At 43.7% G+C, this 21,506-nt stretch overlaps 1 protein-coding gene across 1 annotated transcript in view; it reads left to right on the forward strand.

Moving 5' to 3' along the window:
• LOC115481385 (death-associated protein 1-like) overlaps window positions 1-19,922 on the forward strand; it is a 33,592-nt gene extending 13,670 nt beyond the window's left edge. The window contains exons 4-5 of the mRNA XM_030220474.1: window positions 18,657-18,699; window positions 19,193-19,922. Of these exons, the coding sequence (XP_030076334.1) occupies window positions 18,657-18,699; window positions 19,193-19,312 (163 nt within the window). The 3' untranslated portion in view covers window positions 19,313-19,922. The remainder of the gene's footprint in view (window positions 1-18,656; window positions 18,700-19,192) is intronic.
• Window positions 19,923-21,506: the final 1,584 nt, after the last annotated feature.

Raw genomic sequence — 21,506 nt, forward strand, 5'->3', positions numbered from 1 at the left:
TGCTGTGGACAGCTGAAACTAAGATATGTAGATAGGAAGGGAAGTTTTATGCTCAGTAAGCTTATTGCACACCCCCCTACCGATTCTATGGAACTGTGTTTCTGATAGATGCTCTGCGTAAGAGAGATTACTGATGGAAAAGAGGGTAGTGAAATATGCACTAAGTTGGGAGGACAGCTGCTTGCAAAAAAAAAAGTCTTGATATTTCTTGGGAAAGTGGTGCTAAATTTCCTTCAGAAAGAGATGGAAGGTAGCATGACTGTACAGTTTGGAACATGCTGGCCTCGGTGTAACGTGTATAGTTTTCTTTTGCAGATGGGTTGCATGGCAGAGCAAGCATTACACTTGAGACATACTTTGATACCCTTGTGACACATCACTGAACCCCCTAGAGATGGTTTGATAGGTAGAAATGAGGAAACCATTGAAAGCACGTAGTGTAAAATGAATGCACTTGAGATGCTGAAAATAAGGGGAGACCTAATCTCTGTTCCTGGGTTGCAGGGAAAGGCAGCACTGCTCTTACAGTAACACCAGAATGCCAGTGGGCTGTGTCCCCTCTCTCTAGGAAGAAAACTGACCATTTTCCTATGCTCCTCTTTTCATGAGTGATTAAATCATGTTTTTCCCATTTCAGAATCTTCTGGATTTAGGCTCCTACCTTGCAGAGTTAGGCTTCTAGGCCATTTGAAAATTGACCTATATGTAGAACCCCTGTATCCAAGTCTTTCTCAAACCCATTTGATGGATTAGTTGCAACTGAAGACAGGATTGCCAACATCATGCTTGAAAAACAAGACACAGATTCTGTCTCAAATAAACATAACGATTGTGAGCCCACTAGGAGCAGAAATAATACCTACATATAATATATGTAAACGGCTTTGGTTGCACCCACAGAAAGGCGATATATGAAATCCATAACCCTTTACCCTTTTACCTTTATAAAAATGTTTGGCATGGTGTGGAGAATTCCACAAGAGGGCCAGAGGTTAGGTATTAAACTGAAGATGTCTCTGCAGACACGACGTGCAGTGAGTGTTTAGTATCTTCAAAGGAATAGCAGGTACCCCTCCAGTCAGAATACTGTGAAAAGGAATGGTTGAATCTCTTACTCATTCTGAAAGTCCGTATCCTCTGCCGTCCCACGGTCTCCTGCCAGAGATAAAAGCCACGCAGGCTTTCTCTTCCATCCTGTCTTATACATTCTTGTTTGCTCTGAGTTTAGAATTGATCTGGTACAAAGGTTTTTTTTTTTTTTTAAGTTCAAAGATGCTGGGAGAACTGACAGTGCTCAGATGTTTGCCTGTTAGTATGTAAAATGGTCACTTGTGCCGGCTTTGGGTGAGTAGCAGGGGGAGGCTGAAAGGCTGATGAGACAGGGAGCCTGGTAGAAAAAAGTCATTTGAAGTTCAGCTGTGAGTATCGCTGGCTATATGCAACCATTTTCATATTCAGTAGTCTCATTTTCCCACCCCATGGCCAGCTCCAGACTTCAGTTCTGAAGATGGAGTTTTGGTTCGTGTTGCAGCCATAATTTTTGTATATTGCCCCCATGAAGTGTGTATGGGTCTCTTTGAGGGAAACGGCTTGGGGTGAAACATATTGGCTTGTTTTACAATCTTCAGTTGTTTACAATAAAACATATAAAAGCATCAATTTCACCAGTACACAGTCACGTAACTGTCTATAACACTTTTGGATAATATTCTCATAGCTGTCTGTCAATATTGCACTTGTTATTGTGTCCTTTACTTTCTGGTGACTTTTGCCCTGTCTGGATTAACACAGGAGTAATTTTATATGGCAGGGTTTGGATTTAACACGCACCTTTCAGTATCAGCTCAAGTAAAGTAATTGAAAGCAAGAGGAAAAGGAAAACAATATGGGTCTTAAAAAGAAAAGTGGCTGAAAAAATAAAGGCAGAAGAGATGGCATTCACAAAATACAGAAATGTCCCCCACATAGTCAAACTCACAATTTTCACGTACATGCCAGACTTATACGGTCTGTGCACTGATGGCCAGACTTATACGGTCTGTGCACTGAAGAGGACAGTACAAATAAAAAAGTAGCACATATGAATTTATCTTCTTGGGCAGACTGGATGGACCGTGCAGGTCTTTTTCTGCCGTCATCTACTATGTTACTATGTATGCTGCTCTGGCCCCAAGAAGAGAGTACCAGATAAAACTCAACAAAGTGAGGAAAGAAATACAGCTGGCAAAAGCACAGGCAGAAGAAAAATGGCAAAAGATGTAAAGAGAGGTAACAAGGCTTTTCTCTGGTATATCGGGGAAAGAAAGCAGACTAGAAATGAGAGATGCTGAGGGCTACTATGTGGAGAGTGGTGAGGAGAAAGCGAACGCTCTAAACAAATACTTCTGTACTCATGGAAGAAAACCCTGGAAAAGGATTGTGGTCAGCTGATAAAAGTATATTTGGGAATGGAATAGATACCACACCATTCATAGAAGAAAGTTTACGAACAGCTTGAAAAACTGAAAGTGGATAAAGCCATGGGGCTCTTAATTTATAATCAATTATCCCAATTAAGAGGAAAAATTGTGACCACAGGCTATTTTCATCAGTAAGTGATTTGCAGTTTGGTGAGAAGCAAACATAAAATAAAAGCATAAAATATACCAAATAATCTTATTTCTCTTTATTAGTTTCGTATCCCCACTCTCTTTTCAAGTTTAAATACTGTAAATAAACAGCTCACCAATATTAAGATGCAGACAGCAGTGAGTTGGGTGCTACCTGATCGTTTCCATTGTGTGTCACACGTATGATTATCTCCCGGTAGGTGAGAGATCAAATATGTGTGCTTGGTGCAAAGGGCTGCTAGTTGACAGAATGAGTTTGTTCTCTTAAGGCTAGAGAAGTAGACTTGGAAGAGCTGAGGCAGAGAGAGATGAACATAGAGAAGACTTACAGGAACATAGTAGAGAAGTCATATCTCCAGTCTGTCAGCTTCGGTGTTGCCTTGAAGGAGGAAGGTCACCTAAAAGGAGAGCATCCTCCTGGTGAAGTAGGAAGCGATCCCGTTGCTGGGACCTGCCTTCCAGGGCTTACAGAATCCTCTTGCTCCTAGGATGTCTCTGCCCAGGAGAGAAGGGTTGGAGATTTGATTATAAGGCATATAGAGGCCCTTTTACTAAGCCATGGCAAAAAGTGGCCTGTGGCAATGCGAGCATGTCTTTTGGGTGCGCACCTGGCCAGTTTTTGCCGCGTCCCGGAAAAAGGGCCTTTATTTATTTAAGGGGCCTGAAAATGGACGTGCGGCAAAATAAAAACCAGCACGTGTCCATTTTTGGCCTGAGACCTTACCGCCATTTATTGACTTAGTGGGAAGGTCTCACGCGCTACCCGGGTGGTATGCATGCAGCGCGCACCCACTGCCATTTACAGCCGGGTACGCGCCATGCAGTAGAAAATTAAAAAATATTTTCTACCATGTGTTTTTGGCAGGCTTAAAATTCAGAGGCATGCGGTAGTGCTGATTTGGCGCACGCTGGACGCATGTAGGCTCTTCTGTGCCTTTGTAAAAGGGCCCCTCAGATAGCTGAATGGCTGATGGATGTGAGGATCACTTGGTTACTTGCCTAGCTGGTGTGTAGGTGGCAGACCTCATGCATCACCTAGTTCATATTTTATACATTGCTGGGGAAAAGCTGGCTGTCTTGGTACATGTGAGTATCAGTGACATAGGGAAATGTGGGAGAGAGGTTCTGGAAGTCAAATTTAGGCTCTTAGAAAGATGAAATCCAGTATCACTGGGGCAGCATTTTCAAAAATGCTTCCTGTCCACATGCAAGACCCAATAGGGAGGCAGAGCTCCAGAGTCATAAGTGTTGCCATACTGGGACAGACCGAAGGGCCATCAAACCCAGCATCCTGTTTCCAACAGTGGCCAATGCAGGTCACAAGTACCTGGCAAAGATCCCAGAAGAGTAACATACCGTAGTAACATAGTAGATGACGGCAGACAATACATTTTATGCTGCTTATCCTAGAAATAAGCAGTGGATTTTCCCCAAGTCTGTTTTAATAATGGCTTATGGACTTTTCTTTTAGGAAGCTATCCAGTGCATAGGTAAGACAAAGGTGCAGGAAAGAGGAATTTAGATTTGTTAGGCACTCGGCATCCTTCTGGGGGAGCATGCTGAGTTTCATTAAAACGAGTGTGCACAGCGACTGAAAACAGGACAGGGCGCCAGGCAATGTGAGACCAGCGCTGGCCAAATGGTTTAGCTGGCGAGGGTTAGGGACCCCTGCCAGCCAAACCGGGGGGCCCAGGCCCCTGTGGTCCCCCCATAGCTACGCCACTGGTACAAAGTAGGCACTGAAAACACATATTTCTAAGTGATATATGTACAAGCAGTAGTGGAGGTGGAGCATGGGCAGAGCAAGGGTGGTATTAGCACTTAAGTGACTACGTAAAATGTGGGCATATGTGCCACCTCTTCCAGCACATGCATGCATTCAATTGCCCCTGCCTTGGAGCAGATATAAATGCATGTGCCCGCTTTCCCTTGGATAAGTGTATAAAGGCTCATCTACACACATATTGGAGGAGTAGCCTAGTGGTTAGTGCAGAGGTCTTTGATCCTCGTGAACTGAGTTCAGTTCCCCCTGCAGTTCCTTATGACTCTGGGCAAGTCCCCAGGTACAAAATAAGCACCTGCAAAGGCGGTATATCACGTCCCATCCCCTTCCCTTTATAAAATAGGTACAACAGATGTATCTATATGTCTTGATAGACTTAGGCACTGTGTTATTAAATACAGATCCTTCAACCAGTTCCCCAAGCTTATGAGATTCTGTGTTTCATCCATGGCTCAGAGGCCCCTCACTTATTTCCGCTTGGTCTCCATTTCAGTAGGTCCATTCTTATTATTACTGCTTAGTATTATAAGTTGGTCACATCTGTGATTCAGCATTGCTTTGGCATGTGTGAGCAGACTCTGCTTTGAATCAGTAATCTTTTCTCCACAAGCCGTGGTTTGGAATGAATTTTTCTTCACATCCTATGTCATCTGGATCTTCAGCTCTCAGGATGTTTTTGTATCGTTTTGGCATTACTTTTTCTGTCTTGCTGCTGTGCCTTGTGGTGCAATTAAAACCCATGTCTTCTCTGTTCAGGTCAGCTTAACCTTGTTTGATCCTGGAAGCCATTTTTACAGCAAATGGAATGTTGAAAAGAAATACCTAAACAGGATCGATGTCCATTCTAGGGCACAAAACTTTCCGAAAAGGGGCAGGAATGCACCACTTTTGCTGTGCAGGAAGAAAATGTGAATATCTCAGATGAGTTTGAGAACCAGAAACATTGGGTCATTAATATCAAGGGACTGAGCTTCCCCCCAAAATCTCCTTTGATTTCTGTGGGAAGTTGTTAGATGCTGACCCCACTCCTAAAATGCATCCCCCTTTACTGTTCTAACACTTAGGCCTGTAGCAACACAAACCAACAGGCATGGAAAAATACCTGACGCAGAGAGCAAAGGATTGCACCAAAAAGTGTTTTTAAAGCCATCTCTCCCACACTTCCAAACTCCACATCTGAAACACTGCCCATAGACCTACACCATACACACAAAACTACACATATGCTCCTCACACAGATCCTCCACATACTGCATGCACATAGTCACATACTTCTACACACACTTGCTCACATATCAAATCCCATACACATACATCCCCCCCCACACATATTTTCCCAGTCATTTGCCACCCAGACCACCCCCTACATATGGCCCCTTACATATCTCTACCTGTCTTCCCCATTTCTAGACTAAACCACACTCTTCCATACAAACCCACACATACTTTCTGCAAACATATACCGACCCACATTCCTCTATGCCCCCACACAACCCCCTAGAGCTACACCCCCTTACACAGATGTCCGGATAGAGACACCCATGACCACAACCCTTCTCACACACACACACACCCCAACTCTTCATGTATCCTTAGTCATCTGCCACCTACACATCTACTCAGTTAGCTATTAGAGCTAAAAGAAAATCCTTCAGAAAATGGACGAAGGATCCGACTGAAAATAATAAGAAACAGCATAAGGAATGGCAAGTCAAATGCAAAGCGCTGATAAGGAAGAGAGACTTTGAAAAAAGATTGCGTTGGAGTAAAAAACACATAGTTGGACCACTAGATGACTGAGGGGTAAAAGGGGCACTCAAAGAAGACAAAGCCATAGTGGAGAGATTAAATGAATTCTTTGCTTTGGTTTTCACTGAGGAAGATTTGGGAGCGATACTGGTGCCAGAAATGGTATTCCAAGCTGACGAGTCAGAGAAAGTGAATGAAATTTCTGTAAACCTGGAAGATGTAATGGCGCAATTGGACAAATTGAATAGTAGCAAATCGCCTGGACCAGATGGTATTCATCCCAGAGTATTAATAGAATTGAAAAGTGAACTTGCAGAACTATTGATAGTAATATGGAATTTATGTTTAAAACCAAGCATGGTACCGGAAGATTGGAGGGTGGCCAATGTAACACCAATTTTTTAAAAAAAGGTTCCAGAAGCGACCTGGGAAATTATAGACCGGTGAGCCTGATGTCTGTGCCAGACAAAATGGTAGAGACTATTATAAAGAACAAAATTAGAGAGCATATTCAAAAGCATGGATCAATGAGTCAAAGCCATCATGAATTTAGTCAAGGGAAATCTTGCCTTCAAATTGTTGGGAATAGAGGGGTCCCGAGCCCCCCCAAGAAGGCTAGAGTGACCTTAATCTGACTCCATCTCTAAATAACACTAGTACTGGGGTAATCAAGGAGTTATTGCCTCTAAGGGAGACGTTAGGTCTAAGGAAAAGATACCAGCCTTATGACAAGTTATACAATGCATTTATACTTACAGCCTTTGATCATTAAGTGAAGCCCACAAATCATCATTTGGAATGAGGAGTTTATTTGCTAAGGTATAAGTCAAATCAGTGATTGACAACAGGCATGTACAATCAATTAATTATAGGAATATAATAAGCTGCAAACAGGTGTTAATTATTTGCTAATCTTTTATAATTTCTTTTACCAATTAGAGGTTTTACAAGGGAAAGCAATTAGGTAATTTGTTAATTCTGCTGGACACATTGGTTTCCCTTGGAGAGAGAGTGGCAACCCTTTTCTCTCTAACTCAAACCAGGAAATACCCGGATTTTTATAGGTGCCCTCAGGATATGGGTAATATGACAGTAGATATACCTGATTGGATCTATGCTAATGTCATGGTTGTCACTGATTGGCTCATGCTAATGAGTAGCTTCTATCTTGCTACGCCTTTCCTTTCTCACACCAGCTGACCAGCTGACCACAATCCTGCTCACAGGAAGTCTCCCTCCTCTCTGGAACAGCTAGTTCTCTATTTTCTTTGCACCTGCTATGACTCACTTATTTCTCAACTTGTTTTTCTAACTTACATTAGAGAAAATTCCACTTTGTAACAGATACGGGCTTCCATTTTGTGTTGAAATCCTCCATTTTGTTTCCATATCTATTAACTTTCCTAATTTAGCTTATTTAGGCCTCAATGTGGGCTACCAACTAGGCCATACTTTTCCAGTAAACTCCCAGTTGTGTCAGCCATCAGATTTCTGACTCAGCCAAGGTCTGTACTGGCCTGAGCTCTGTGACTGGGCCCACCACCATTCCAGTGGGGGGTCTCTGGCTGTACCATAATTATACATTCCCCACTTGTCACCCCCTCTGGGGAGGGGTGACACAAAGCTCGTCAAGCTTGTAATCATCCATTCCAGAAGGTAGCAAGCTATCAAACGAGAGGGGGAGTTTTGGTCTTAGAAATTGCTAGAAGGTATGTGGGTAATAGCAATTTCAGGTGGATCATACTAATAAACACTTTCAGGTCTTTCTATGGCTTCTATTATATCTGTTGCATAGTGCATGGGGAGATAATCTAATGTATCTATTTCAGTGGTCTTGGGAAGGATCAGTGGTTTCGATTAAGCATTGTTATGGTGGCTCAACAAATATATGGTTAGTACTCTGTTTGCAAGCTGTTTTAGGTTGTAGGTATTCAGAATCCTTAAACAGGTCGGAATTCCTGGACCTTACTATTACTCATCATTAGCATCCAATCATGAGCACTAAAAAGTGGATAGCAAGTATGAGGTTGCCTCATACAGTAAAAAGGGTCAATCATAGAAAAATTTATATTAACAAAGGTCATGCATGGATCTTGACATATGCATAATAACCTGGAAGTATGGGAAGCATTTCATATATCCGTTACCCCACTTGGAGCTTAGTCAAACCTACAGAAAGACATGCAGCTTAAGTAAGCCTACACCAAAGTTAAACAAATGCATAACTGGTTGATACTAACAGGGTTTACACCTACATTATGATATCATAGTCAGTATTAGGGTTTGATGTTACCCTTGTATCTGAGCAATATCAACTTCAATTTAAATTACATAAACAGAAATAACGGGGAAACTCTTAGAAAAACAATTAGAACAATAAAGGAAATAATAGGAAAATAAAAATAAAACCTTTTCAATATATAGACAGGATTACTGCTAAACTGAAAATAAAACAAAATATGAGTCTATAATGTCCATAAACAGCAACTGTAAATCTCAAATGAAGTATCAGTTCTTAATCCTCTTTCATCGATCATGGTTGAGGCGGTGGAAGTACAGAAGAATCTGGACGGAGATCTGGAAGATCTAACAGGGCTGGATTTTCACAGCAACTTGGGCACGGAATCAGTAGAAGTGACAGTCTTAATACTAGGAATTGGGATTTGCAGAATGTATCCCCACTTCTGGCTTGCATAATGTGCAAGACAGATTGGTAATTACTACGAAGAGATGATCAAATAACAATGGTTAAGTATATGGAACAAAAGTAAAGAGTACAAAAAAACAATAAAAATTGAAAATTAAGAGATGATGTTGATTGTTCAAGTTATTGAAGTATGGAGGGTCAGGAATATGGTGCACAAAAATAGTCAAAAAGCACAGGCAATGCATTGAAATCTATCGCCAATAGGTATGGAATCTTCACCTGCGATGACTAACATTCACCAAGGGTTGGGCCCTCAGCTGCAGGAGGCCAGCAGGACTTACGAGTTAGATGATTCAGAAAGAAGGGTAGAGGCCAAAGCTTCTTGCAACTCCAGTAAGTGGAGAGCCTGTCTCTTTTGCTCATGGACCAATTGATGCATCTGTTGAAACTCACGCTCAATAATGTCTCGTATCTCAAACCAGGTAATGTTGGGATCTGTGCATCTGCTTTTTAATCTAGCGAATCTTTGGTGCAACATAGCCTTCAGATCAAATATATTATCGGGTAGCTCTTCTTTGCTAACAGTCGTCTCCTCGGTGAGGGACGTCAACGGCATTCCTGTATCCATCTGGGGAAAGGCAAAACTTAAACAGACCAGTAGTGCAATTTATGTGGTCTCATTGAAAGAAGTCATAATGCTAGCGGGAGACATGAAGAACCATTATGTAAATACAAGAATTAGACAAGGGGTTAGGAGGCGGGTCGTGGGTATAAATGGGGGCCAGGAAGGAGGGATGGTAAGAAACAAAGCATCGAGAATGAAAAAACAAACAAAAAAATTAAAAAAGCACCCTGAAGGGTGTAAGGGAAAAAAAAAAGAAAAATAAAAGAAAGAAAACAAAATATGATACATCTGAATTGCAGCAAGGCATATTCAGAAGGCAATGCCAGAAAAAAGGTTCCTTGAAAAAGACTAATGAAAAAAACATTCAAAAGTGCAGACACCATTGATTGACCTTCACATAGAGTTTAAGTAACCCTTTTCAATCAGACAAAGAAGTAGGAAGAAGCATATCGCTTCAAGACAAAACCACCACGTGGCAAGAGTTAGTTGAAGCAAGGTGTTAGTTAAATACACAAAGCATAAATTCCAGGACCGCTGCACACAAATAGTCTACACCAGTTTTTTTCACTAGCACTCGCAGTGAAAGACAGAGAGATAAAAAGTGCAATAGTTGGCATTCAAGGGGTTATTGTGATCACTTGTATTAAATAGAAAGGAATCAGAAAGTGGAGTGCATAAGTTTCCTTAATTATGTCTGAAAGCTTCACTAATTCTCAATTCAAGAATACTACAAAATCTATGATCAGCGCAAAATGTTCCCCCAAATGGCCAGTTCAAGGGAATATTTCTTGCATTTATTCCATATAACGGAGAATGGTTATTAAATATTTCTTCTGTCTTAGACAAAGTAATAATGAAAAGCTTTTAGATATCACACACACCATAAATAGATTTCAAAAATGAAGGCTTTATATTCATGAAAAAACTAAAGAAGTAAATGTTACATCAATTTAATGAGCAATACATAGCATTTATTTAAAAGGGATCCCGTATAAAGTAAAATGGCATAAATAAGTCAGTTAAGGTATTTTATAAAAAAAACACAAAATAAACATCCTCTGGGGATCGCTCATCCCTGCAGTCGATAAGAATTCCCCAGGGAAGGTATGCATAAAAGCAAATAAAGAACTTGCTGACTCAGTTAGGTCATTTGTATGGTACCATAAATATACACATGCAATTAAACCAAGAGAAATATAAAATAAAAACATGTTACCTGCAATAGAAACAGAAACATCACACCAACACATATACAGAGAAATGGTTTCTGGATACTAAATGAGGAGCTGAGTACTATGAGTAACTGTGAACTACAAAATCAGATCGGGTTCGGAATACGCCTAGTCATTATGGACGGGTGGGGTGGGCGATTTTGATTTCTGGGCCAATGTTGAACTGGCAGAAGACATTTAGATGCATAATGTCCAATTTGACGGCAACGGAAACATGCCACACTAGCACGGCGATAGGGACTAGATTGGGAATCCTGGTTTCCAGCTTTAAGGCCTCTGCGATTGTCAGCATACCTGAATTGGGGGTTATGTTTTTCATAATCTGGCAAATCAGGGTAAACACGAGGGCAAGTAGTAGGTGAACTGGAACTAAGGATAACAGGGTACCTAGTGCCATGAGGAGAGGAAAGCAAATATAGGGTGGACGGGGTGCTAGAACTAGAAGGTGTGGAGGGGCTGATCTTAGAGGACATCTTAGCCTTCAAATCAGCAATCTGCAACATTGTGAGATTCCTGTGCAAAACCTGGTCCCGGCGGACCTCTCTTTGCCTATTCTCAATTAGTTGCCTACAATAGTGAAGGATATGTTCCCGAACCTGTGGCCATTCCATGTGTTGTAAACCTATCGTCTTATCTAGGTTCTTCCTGACCTTAGAGGGTAAGGTCTGTTTAAGTAAGTAATAGAATACAGGGAGAGCATTGTCTGAGTCAAATCTTTCCTCAATCTCATCATGAAACAACTGCTGCATCCTAATTAGGTAAGCTTCAATCAGTTCTGACCCCACCTCCCATCGTTGTGAAGTGATGACGGAGAAATCTTTCTGGGCAGGGAAGGAAGTACGTATCTCTTGAAACAATTTTTCTTTAATCACTGTCAAGGGGGCACTATCATACTGATTCTCAGTCACAAGTTCAGCATAGCCTGCTTGTGTGAACAAATCAGTGATGCTAGCATGGGCGGTCCTGCCCAATATGGCCTTCATATTTCCTACTGAAAGAGCTGTCCCTAGAGTGGCCTGTTGTAGTTTTAGTAGCCACTTGTTCCCTCCTTTAGTAATATTCGGGAGTCGCAGAACAAGGCCATTCAGCTCAGTTGCAGACAGGGGAGTAGTAATATACTCTGTATGAGGAAGACCAGCTGACATTCTATTCAGCAGGGGGAAAAGATTTGCAGCTCGGGAAAAGTTTAGCACCCTCTCCCCAGGAGGGGGTGGTGTGAGGGTGATCATATTGATTAAAATATCCAATGGTGGAATTTCAGCAATGATCTAGAACGTAGGTAGATAACTGTGGGCTAGAGCAAATATACATGAAACCCAGGCCTAGAACCAGTGGTTTGAAGCCATAAGTTAAGGACGGGACAAAATAAGTATCAGTGATAGTTGTATAGTTGTATAATAGTGAAAATAAATTATATAATAATTTTTTTCAGAGCCGCTATAGAACCCGATTTTGAACACAGTCCTAGGACCAAGGTTTCAGAGAATACAGTAGAATTATGAAAAGAGCTAGGGGCGGTACGCCAATAGTTTACAAGAGCATGCGATACTCACGTGTCTTCTATTATACTCAAATTCTGTGTAGGAGGTCTAAAATATAAATGATCAGTCGGCATAAAGATCTACATACTAGTCGACATACAGAGGAGAGGTATAGAGAATTCATATTAAGATAAAGGTAAAGATAAGAATATACGCTAGTGTGTATGCAACTATGTATAAATACTGCCTTCCAGGGTAAGCCTCTGGTCAAGAGCCAAATAAGCGCCTCATCAACCACTCTAGTCAAGAGCCCACTAAACGCTTCATCAACCACCAGGAGCCAAAATACACGCATCCCCGGTGCCAGGAGCCACAATACACGCTCACTGGTAGAGCCCTAAATCAGGGAGTGCACCCATCAAGGGATTCAAGTACCCGTGAAAAAGGTACAGTGAATCCGGAAGGCAGTAACCCAATGAGTTTTCACGTGCTAGGAGCCTTAAACGCATCAAAAACGCATCAACTGTGACAAGAACCCTAAACGCTTCAACCAGCTCCCACTGGGTTTTCAATTAATCAAACTATAAATTTACGACCTCTGATTAGACTAGCTAGTAGGAAACGGTACAGAGGCGTCCCTCAGGAGTACCGGTGCTACAGGTTCTAGCCTAATTGGAAAAGAGGCAAGTGTTATAGACTGGGGGGCCGGGCACACCCTGAAAACTGGGTGGTATTAATGGCCCAATCCCTAACAATTATAATTATACAAAATCTACTACATATCTTTGAAGGGATGAACAAACGTGAATAAAGGTGAGCCGGTCGATATTGTGTGTCTGGATTTTCAAAAGGCATTTGACAGAGTACATCATGAAAGACCACAGGAAACTGGAGAATCATGGGATAGGAGGTAATGTCCTATTGTGAATTGAAAACTGGTTAAAAGATAGAAAACAGGGTGTAGGTTTACATGGTCAGTATTCTCAATGGAGAAGGGTACTTGGTGGGGTTCCGCAGGGGTCTGTGCTGGGACCGCTGCTTTCTAACATATTTATAAATGACCTAGAGATGGGAGTAACTAGTGAGGTAATTAAATTGGCTGTTGACACAAAGTTATTCAAAGTCGTTAAATCGCGGGAGGATTGTGAAAAATTACAAGAGGACCTTATGAGACTGGGAGACTGGGCGTCTAAATGGCAGATGACGTTTAATGTGAGCAAATGCAAAGTGATGCATGTGGAAAAGATGAACCCAAATTATAGCTATGTCATGCAAGGTTCTACGTTAGGAGTCATGGACCAAGAAAGGGATCTAGGTGTCGTCGTTGATGATACGTTGAAACCTTCTGCTCAGTGTGCTGCTGCGGCTAAGAAAGCAAATAGAATGTTAGGTATTATTAGGAAAGGAATGGAAAACAAAAATGAGGATGTTATAATGCCTTTGTATCGCTCCATGGTGCGACCGCACCTCGAATATTGTGTTCAATTCTGGTCACTGGATCACAAAAAAGATATAGTGGAATTAGAAAAAGTGCAGAGAAGGGCGACGAAAATGATAAAGGGGATGGGACGACTTCCCTATGAGGAAAGGCTAAAGCGGCTAGGGCTCTTCAGCTTGAAGAAAAGATAGCTGAGGGGAGATATGACAGTGGAGTGGAACGGGTAGATGTGAATTGCTTGTTTACTGTTTCCAAAAATATTAGGATTAGGGGGCACACGATAAAGCTACAAAGTAGTAAATTTAAAATGAATCAGAGAAAATATTTCTTCACTCAACGTGTAATTAAACTCTGGAATTCGTTGCCAGAGAATGTGGTAAAAACAGCGGAGTTTAAAAAAGGTTTGGATAACTTGCTAAAAGTTCATAAGCCATTATTAAGATGGACTTGGGGAAAATCCACTGTTTATTTCTAGGATATGTAGCATAAAATGTTTTGGGATCTTGCCAGGTATTTGTAACCTGGATTGGCCACTGTTGGAAACAGGATGCTGGGCTTGATGGACCTTTGGTCTGTCCCAGCATGGCAACGCTTTTGTTCTTATGTTCACTGCCCCAAACATACCACATAGACACCATACACCTCCCACAAACACTTGCACTTTCATTCCCCTAAAACACCTTCCACTACAACCCCCTACATCTGCCATTTCAACACATTTTGTGTTGGAAAGCATTTAAAGTCATTGTTTTAAGTAAGGATGCTTTTTTTTTCTTCAGAATATTTCTCAGCAGAGATTGTCTTCAGTGAAAGTCAAAAATATACATAGCTCTGAACAGCTCTCCCAAAGAGCTATTTATAAATAACTACCTAGCTCTTCTTCCACTGATACCCCTGACCAAGAAGGCCCCCAGGTAGGAGGCTCCCCCAGTCAGCTAAGGCACCCCACTCCTTGCTGGAGGCTCCCTTCTGAGCCTAGCTTTAAGATCCTTGACCCCTAGTAAGGGTGGGCAGGAGAAATCCCAGTTGCTCCTGCTTTTACAGGTGTTGGGTTCAAAATGGCACTGGTGACCCCTAGAGGTAGTTTTGTGGTACTGCCGCTAGGGATCAGGTTCCTGTATAAGGGCAAAACACCCTTTATGGAAACATGCAACACTACTAGGAGTTGCCGTTATAGTTTTGAACCCGGCATCGACAAAGGCAGGAGCAACTGGGGGCCTTCTGGATGGGGTTGCCCCTTGAATTGGGGGTCTTCCTGGTCAGGAGGTGTCGGTGAAAGGAGGGATTCTCAATTTAAGAGGAACTTCAGGGGCAGACTTGTGGTGGTGGTGGGGGGGCCCTATTACTAAGGAGGAGCTTTGATTTGGTGGGCTCAGATATTGGAGAGAACTCCAGTTGGGGGGGGGGGGGCTGTGATTAGGGGGTTGGGAACCTCGAGTAGCATCATTGCCTTTAAGCGCCCTTTTAAAAATGTGGCCTGGGAGCATCTGGCCACGGCTTTGCAGCCTGACGCTTCTGGGATGGTAAAATAACCCCAGCTTTTTGCTGGGGTTATTTTTCCTGTTATAATGTGGCTTGCAGTGTTCACAGTAAGCTGCAGTATAGAAATTACATAGTAATGAGGTGTTTTGCATGCTTTGTATGTCATTATCATATACCGTATTTTTCGGACTATAAGACGCACCGGACCATAAGACGCACCTAGGTTTTAGAGGAGGGAAATACGAAAAAAAATTTTTTTCCTTTTTCCCTCCTCTAAAACCTAGGTGCTCCGGTGCGTCTTGTCCGAGTTCGGGATCGCCCTCCCCTACTCACGTCAGCGATGTTCCCTGGTGGTCTAGTGACGTCGGGGCAGGAAAGAGCCCCCTCTTTCCTGCCAGCGCGCAGCTCTCCGTCCTCCTCCGTCCTCCTGTATGCTGCCTGACGGTCTCGGCGATATTCAAAATGGCCGCCGAGAGTCTCAGCGGCCATTTTGAATCTCGCCGAGACCATCAGGCAGCATACAGGAGGACGAAGAGCAGCGCGCTGGGCAGGAAAGAGGGGGCTCTTTTCTGCCCCGACGTCACTAGACCACCAGGGAACATCGCTGACGTGAGTAGGGGAGGGCGATCCCGAACTTGGGGGGAGGGCGATCCGGAATCGCTACCTTCGGACTATAAGACGCACCCCCCATTTTCCTCCCAAATTTTTGGGGAAAAAGTGCATCTTATAGTCCGAAAAATACGGTACCTAGCAGTAATCTAAATATCCCTGCATTATGACAGTGACACCTGCATTGCAGCCCTTTAACAGTTGCAAATATTGCACATTTTCCCACACAGCTTGATAATTACCCCCTCTCCAAATATCTTATAACTATGATGAGGAGTATTCCAGAAGAGTGACACAGTAATATAGTAGATGACGGCAGAAAAAGACCTGCACGGTCCATGCAGTCTGCCCAACAAGATAAACTCATATGTGCTACTTTTTGTGTATACCTTGATTTGTACCTGTCCTCTTCAGGGCACAGACCGTATAAGTCTGCCCAGCACTATCCCCGCCTCCCAACCACCAGCCCCGCCTCCCAACCACCGGCTCTGGTACAGACCATATAAGTCTGCCCAGCACTATCCCTGCCTCCCACCACCGGCTTTGGCACAGACCGTATAAGTCTGCCCAGCACTAGCACCGCCTCCCAACCACCAGTCCCGCCTCCCACCACCGGCTCTGGCACAGACCGTATAAGTCTGCTCAGCACTATCCCCGCCTCCCAACCACCAGTCCCGCCTCCCACCACCGGCTCTGGCACAGACTGTATAAGTCTGCTCAGCACTATCCCCGCCTCCCAACCACCAGTCCCACCTCCCACCACCGGCTCTGGCACAGACCGTATAAGTCTGCTCAGCACTAGCCCCGCCTCCCAACCACCAGTCCTGCCTCCCACCACCGGCTCTGGTGATTGCTGAAAAAGCATCTGTTGATCAACTAATGATTTTTAAAAAAATGTAAAGCTGCACAGATACATTCTGGCTGCAAACATTTTTATTTCTAGATATTTCTCTGTTTTGCTAGGTTTAATTCTTTTTTTCTTCATGAACCAAATGAGCTGATTGTTGAGAGCCAAGGTACAGGAAGAGATTAAAGAACATCTGCTTGAATTGGACACAATTAACTCAAAAACAAAGAGAAGACAAGAATGGAAATCAGTTTCAGTTCTCACAGAAACTGGGTATTTGCATTAGAAGGTGCAGAAACAGAATCCTGGGTTAGATCCCTCAAACCAGTTTCTGTCTACTGATATCTGTGAAGCTGTAAAAGCAGAGAATAGATTGCTACAGTAATATGATTTCTCTGGCATCATGATTAAGTCTGACTTTATGCTATTTTACAACCTGCATTCCCAGCACTGCCATGCAAAGCCATTTTTGCCATTATGGGATAGAGCTGTGGGGTGTAAGTAGAGGGTGATCAGAATTGGGAAGAAAGCACGCAGTTTGATTTTCCTTGTCGTAGTTGGCTTCACGACCTTTGATGTGTGTTTCATATTTCTGTTTTATTGAACTTGATGCACCGTCTTTTGGGTCAGCACACCAAAAGCGGTTTATAATATATTATAAACGAGATAGGAAACGAAGAGAACTCTGGTTAAATCAGGACAGGTTAGGGAAATTAGAGCAGAGAGAGCAGTAGAGGCTCTGAGTGAACTCTGTCCATCCAGACCGCTCTTGCTAGGTCAGCGGTCTACCCTGGGCCTCCTGGTCCAAAGGCTGAGGTGAGTTTTAAATGTCCTATGCACAGAAATATTCTTTAGGGCCTTGTTTACAAAGCCACGCTCGTGATTCCCGCCCAGCAAGTGAGAGGAAGCCCATGGGAATTGAACGGGCTTCCTCTCATTTGATGCGCAGGAATCGCTAGCGTGGCCTTGTAAAAGAGGTCCTTGGGGCCAAATTCTATAAATGGCGCCTTAAAAATTAGCACTGAAAAACCATGCGGTTAGTGTGATTCTATAAACTATGCCTAAAGTTAGGCATAGTTTATAGAATACTAGTAAAAAAAAACCTGTTTCTCATTGAAATGAAACGGGCGCTAGCAAGGTAATGACCTTCTGCCATTAATGTTCTCCCCCCTCCTCAACCCCCTCCTCCCTCCGTCGTTGCAGCACCCCCTCCCCCTCTCTCTCTCTTGTCTCAGGACCCCCCTCTCCAATGTCCACGCCCCCCCCTCCCATTTCCGCCAGCCAGCACCTCCCTCCCTCTGTGGCCTCCGACAGTAAGGAGGACGTGTGCGGGTGCCCCAGCCCTTCGTAAGTGGCAGCTGCTGTTTAAAAAGTTTTACCTTCTGCTCGTCCGGCAACACTGAAGTGCAGCAAGTACAGACGCCGCTTGTTTCAGCTGTTCCTCTGGTCCCGCCCTCATTTCCTGTTTGCAGAAGGGCTGGACCACAGGAACTGCAGAAACAGAAGCGAAACCACAGAGTTCCCTCGAGGGCGGGGCAGCGATCAGGAGTGCGATTACGAACCCTACGAACACTACAAGGCCACGCTGCCACGGAGTCAGCTTCAGAACGTTGGAGGTGCGAATTATTATATTAGAGATGCTCACGCACTGTTCTTGTGACTAAAATTTAGGCCACCTAACAGGCGCAGATCGGGTCTATTCCATAATAGTGCGCATAGTTTTTTGAAACACCCACATCCTGCCCATTCCACGCCCATGGCCACAACCCCTGTTCAGCTGCACACATTAGAATTTACGTACACCGCGTTATAGAATACGCCTAGAAAGTTGTGCATGTAAATTCTAATTAAGGCCAAGTAGTGCCGCTAATTGGTTGTTAAGTACCAATTATCGACGCTGGCTTGCTAATCAATTAAGTTGTGCCCGCAATTTTAGCACACACAACATAAGGCGCCATATTTAGAATTTGGGGGTTAGTGAACAGCAGCAGCCAGCGCTCCTTGTCTGCTGCTAGAAAAACCTTTGTTAGATAGTTTCTCACAAATGATCTTATTCACGCTGTAGATTCCTTGCTAATGTTCGCAGGAGAAAACATGGCTTCATAGTTGTTTTTTAAAATGCTCATTCTCCAATTTTTCTTACTTTTTTTCCAGCCCACCTAAGCAAACCCTTATCATATCAGGAGCAATAACCAGGGTAAGAAAAGTTATTTCTTTGCCTCCTAAATATGTCATTAGGTCTTATGGAATCAAGGTGTATGAAAAAGCCTTTGTGCAAACTGTCTTTGTCCCTTTGACCTCTGCTCCCGGCTCCGACAGTCCCCAACTCTGGCAGGCCTGAGCGAAGGCTGAAGCTGTGCTGATTAAACTCTTGACTGCTCAGGTCATTTGGGCATTGCACATGATCCTTGCATGGATTCAAGGCTTCGGGGGAGGGGGGGGGGTGAAAGGTTAGTTTATTGCCACCCCTTTAAGCAGTCAAGAAATAAATGAATTCACCAGATATGATCACAGGCTATATAATTAACTGGGTTTGTTGAAGCTGGCCAAAGCCATAGGCCTCAAATCTTTATTCAATCTGCAAATGATTTGCCCCCCCCCCCCCCCCCCCCCAAAAAAAAAAAAAAGATAAGAGAGAGAAAACTTTACTTATGAGGTGATGGTTTCCTTTTGTCTTTGTTAACTTCTAGGGTGACAAAGACTTTCCTCCAGCTGCTGCCCAGGTGGCTCATCAGAAGCCTCAGCCGTGCGTGGAGAAACTTCCACCCCCACATCATATTAATCAACATATACACCAGCCGCGCAAGTGACACGCAGTGGCCCAATGCACCGAAGCAAAGCTTGACTTAAAAACAAACAAACAAATAAAAAACCCAAGTATATGTGTATAGGATATTTCAGGAAGTAAGCCAGACACGGAACAAGGAATGCCGGAAGTGTTTTAGTCACGCTTAATGGGACTTGAAATGGGCTCTCTGTTGTCACCAGACTACTGTAATTGTCTGAAGAAGCCATTGGGTTAGTTTCATGGAAGCATGGGAGGTAAGAGTGGCTGGATTTCCTTCTAGGGCTGTAAAACAACAGTGGTAAATCGTTCTCTTTATTGCCCCTAGTTTGGTGATGTGTGTTCCCGTGAAAATTTTCACTCCTTCTTTCAGTCACACACACACTTTCGATATGTTTTTCTTTTTTTCCCCCCCAAACAGGAGTCTTCAGATTTTAAAGCTGAAGAGTTAAGGGGCCCTTTTACTAAGGTGCGGGAGTGCCAAATCGGCACTTATTGCCGGACTAGTGTTCCTGGCAGTAATCGGCAGATGACGCGTGCTGCATGGTTAATGTGCGGGTAATGCGTGAGCCCTTACCGCTAAGCCAATGGGTTGCAGTAAGGGCTCAGGCTGTAAATAAGCATGCGCTAGTTTTAATTTTAGCGCACGCCTGTTTCCTGGTTCATTAAAAAAAAAAAAAGCCCTTTTTCCCAGCCATGGTAAAAAATAGCCCAGGGCATGCCTAAAAGATGCGCCCACTTTTTACGACAGCTTAGTAAAAGGACCCCTAAGTTTTTTTCTTTCTTGTCCAGAGATTTGAGGCGTCAGGGTCTGAACTGAGGGTAGAGGATTAACTCTTTATGCCCAGTGTCTTCTCCCCTAACCCCTCACATAACCCGAGGAGATTAGTTTTGGACAGGAAAGTTAGAGGTCTGAGAGCTTTCATGGGACACTACATTCTGTAGCACTGAGCTGATGGGGAAGTGTAAAGCGGATGTTTTAATCTGCAAGCTGTACTTGCTCTGTGGAGCTCTGCAAGAAAAGTGCAGATGAGAGCAGGCCAAGTTCTGCATCTTCTGTAACAGGAGTTTTCCAGATTTGGGGGGGTAGGGTATTCCATCTTTCTTTCTTTGAAAGCTGTTTCCTGTGCTTCTGTTTGGTGTGGATTTAATTTCCATTGGGAAGGAGACTGTCAGCTAAGCAGGATGCCTAACAGCTCAGACAGTTGCTCTGGATGTGAGGTGAGAGTGGTCCCGTTTCGTGGTTCTTTCTGACCATTCACTTCCACCCAGGGCTATCTACTCCTTCTCTGGGCTGCAGCTGCCGGGGCTTATTTTGCCTTAATTGACACAGTATTAGATCTTTATATTTAAGGTGTGCTTATGCAGTTTGAGTACTCATTCTCCATCTTTTATTTTTGGTGTGAAGAGGGTACATTTTCTTAGCATTTTTTAAATTGGTTTGGATGACTTTATTGTTGGTTTATGTCAGGGCTGTAAAAAGGTTTGGTTAAGTAGGTCAGCAGAAGTGCCCAAGTAATAGGAGTCCGAATCTGAATGCTCTGCCTCCCTTCTCCTTGCCTAGTGCTATAAGCCTTTGTGAAGGCCCTGCTCCCCCTGCCACCACACCTCCACATTTCCCACTCCTGCATCTTTTTTTTTCTGGGTGTGCTGAACCGTGCTTGTCTTAGCTTTATTTAACAGCCTCTGCAGTGTGCCCCTTGTGTGACACTGACATCAGTAACTGAGGACCCGATGATCAAAGATAAATGCGGCCAATAGCGCCCGCATTAGAGGGTCTGGCGCAAGCGTGCAGGGAATACCACAGAGCTCATTTAAATTATATTTAAATGGCCCACTGCGGTATTCCACTCGTATGATCAGAGCACTGCATTTTGATCTTATGGGAGGAATAGCACCTTAACCCTATGGTAGCTCGGAGCTGGTGTTAGGGTTAAGGCACTATTTCTCCTGACCCCCCCCCCCCCGTCCATGTCGGGCAGTCTGGGCTGTCCTCTCTCAGTCCTGGGGGTCCAGTAGACCCTCGGACCCCCCAAAGTCAAGGCCCTGGTGGCCTAGTGGCCCCCCAAGCCCCTACACCCCCCCCCCCCGACACTGACATGGGGGGGGGGGCTAGAAGTCCGGTGGATCTCCAGCCCCCCTAACACCCTCCCAATAGAAAAGAGGGCTGGAGGTCATTGGACTTCCATCCCAAACTTGGTGGTCTAACATGCCCCCCC

This window comes from Microcaecilia unicolor, chromosome 12 (assembly GCF_901765095.1).
Source record: "Microcaecilia unicolor chromosome 12, aMicUni1.1, whole genome shotgun sequence".
In the NCBI taxonomy this organism is placed as follows: Eukaryota; Metazoa; Chordata; class Amphibia; order Gymnophiona; family Siphonopidae; genus Microcaecilia; species Microcaecilia unicolor.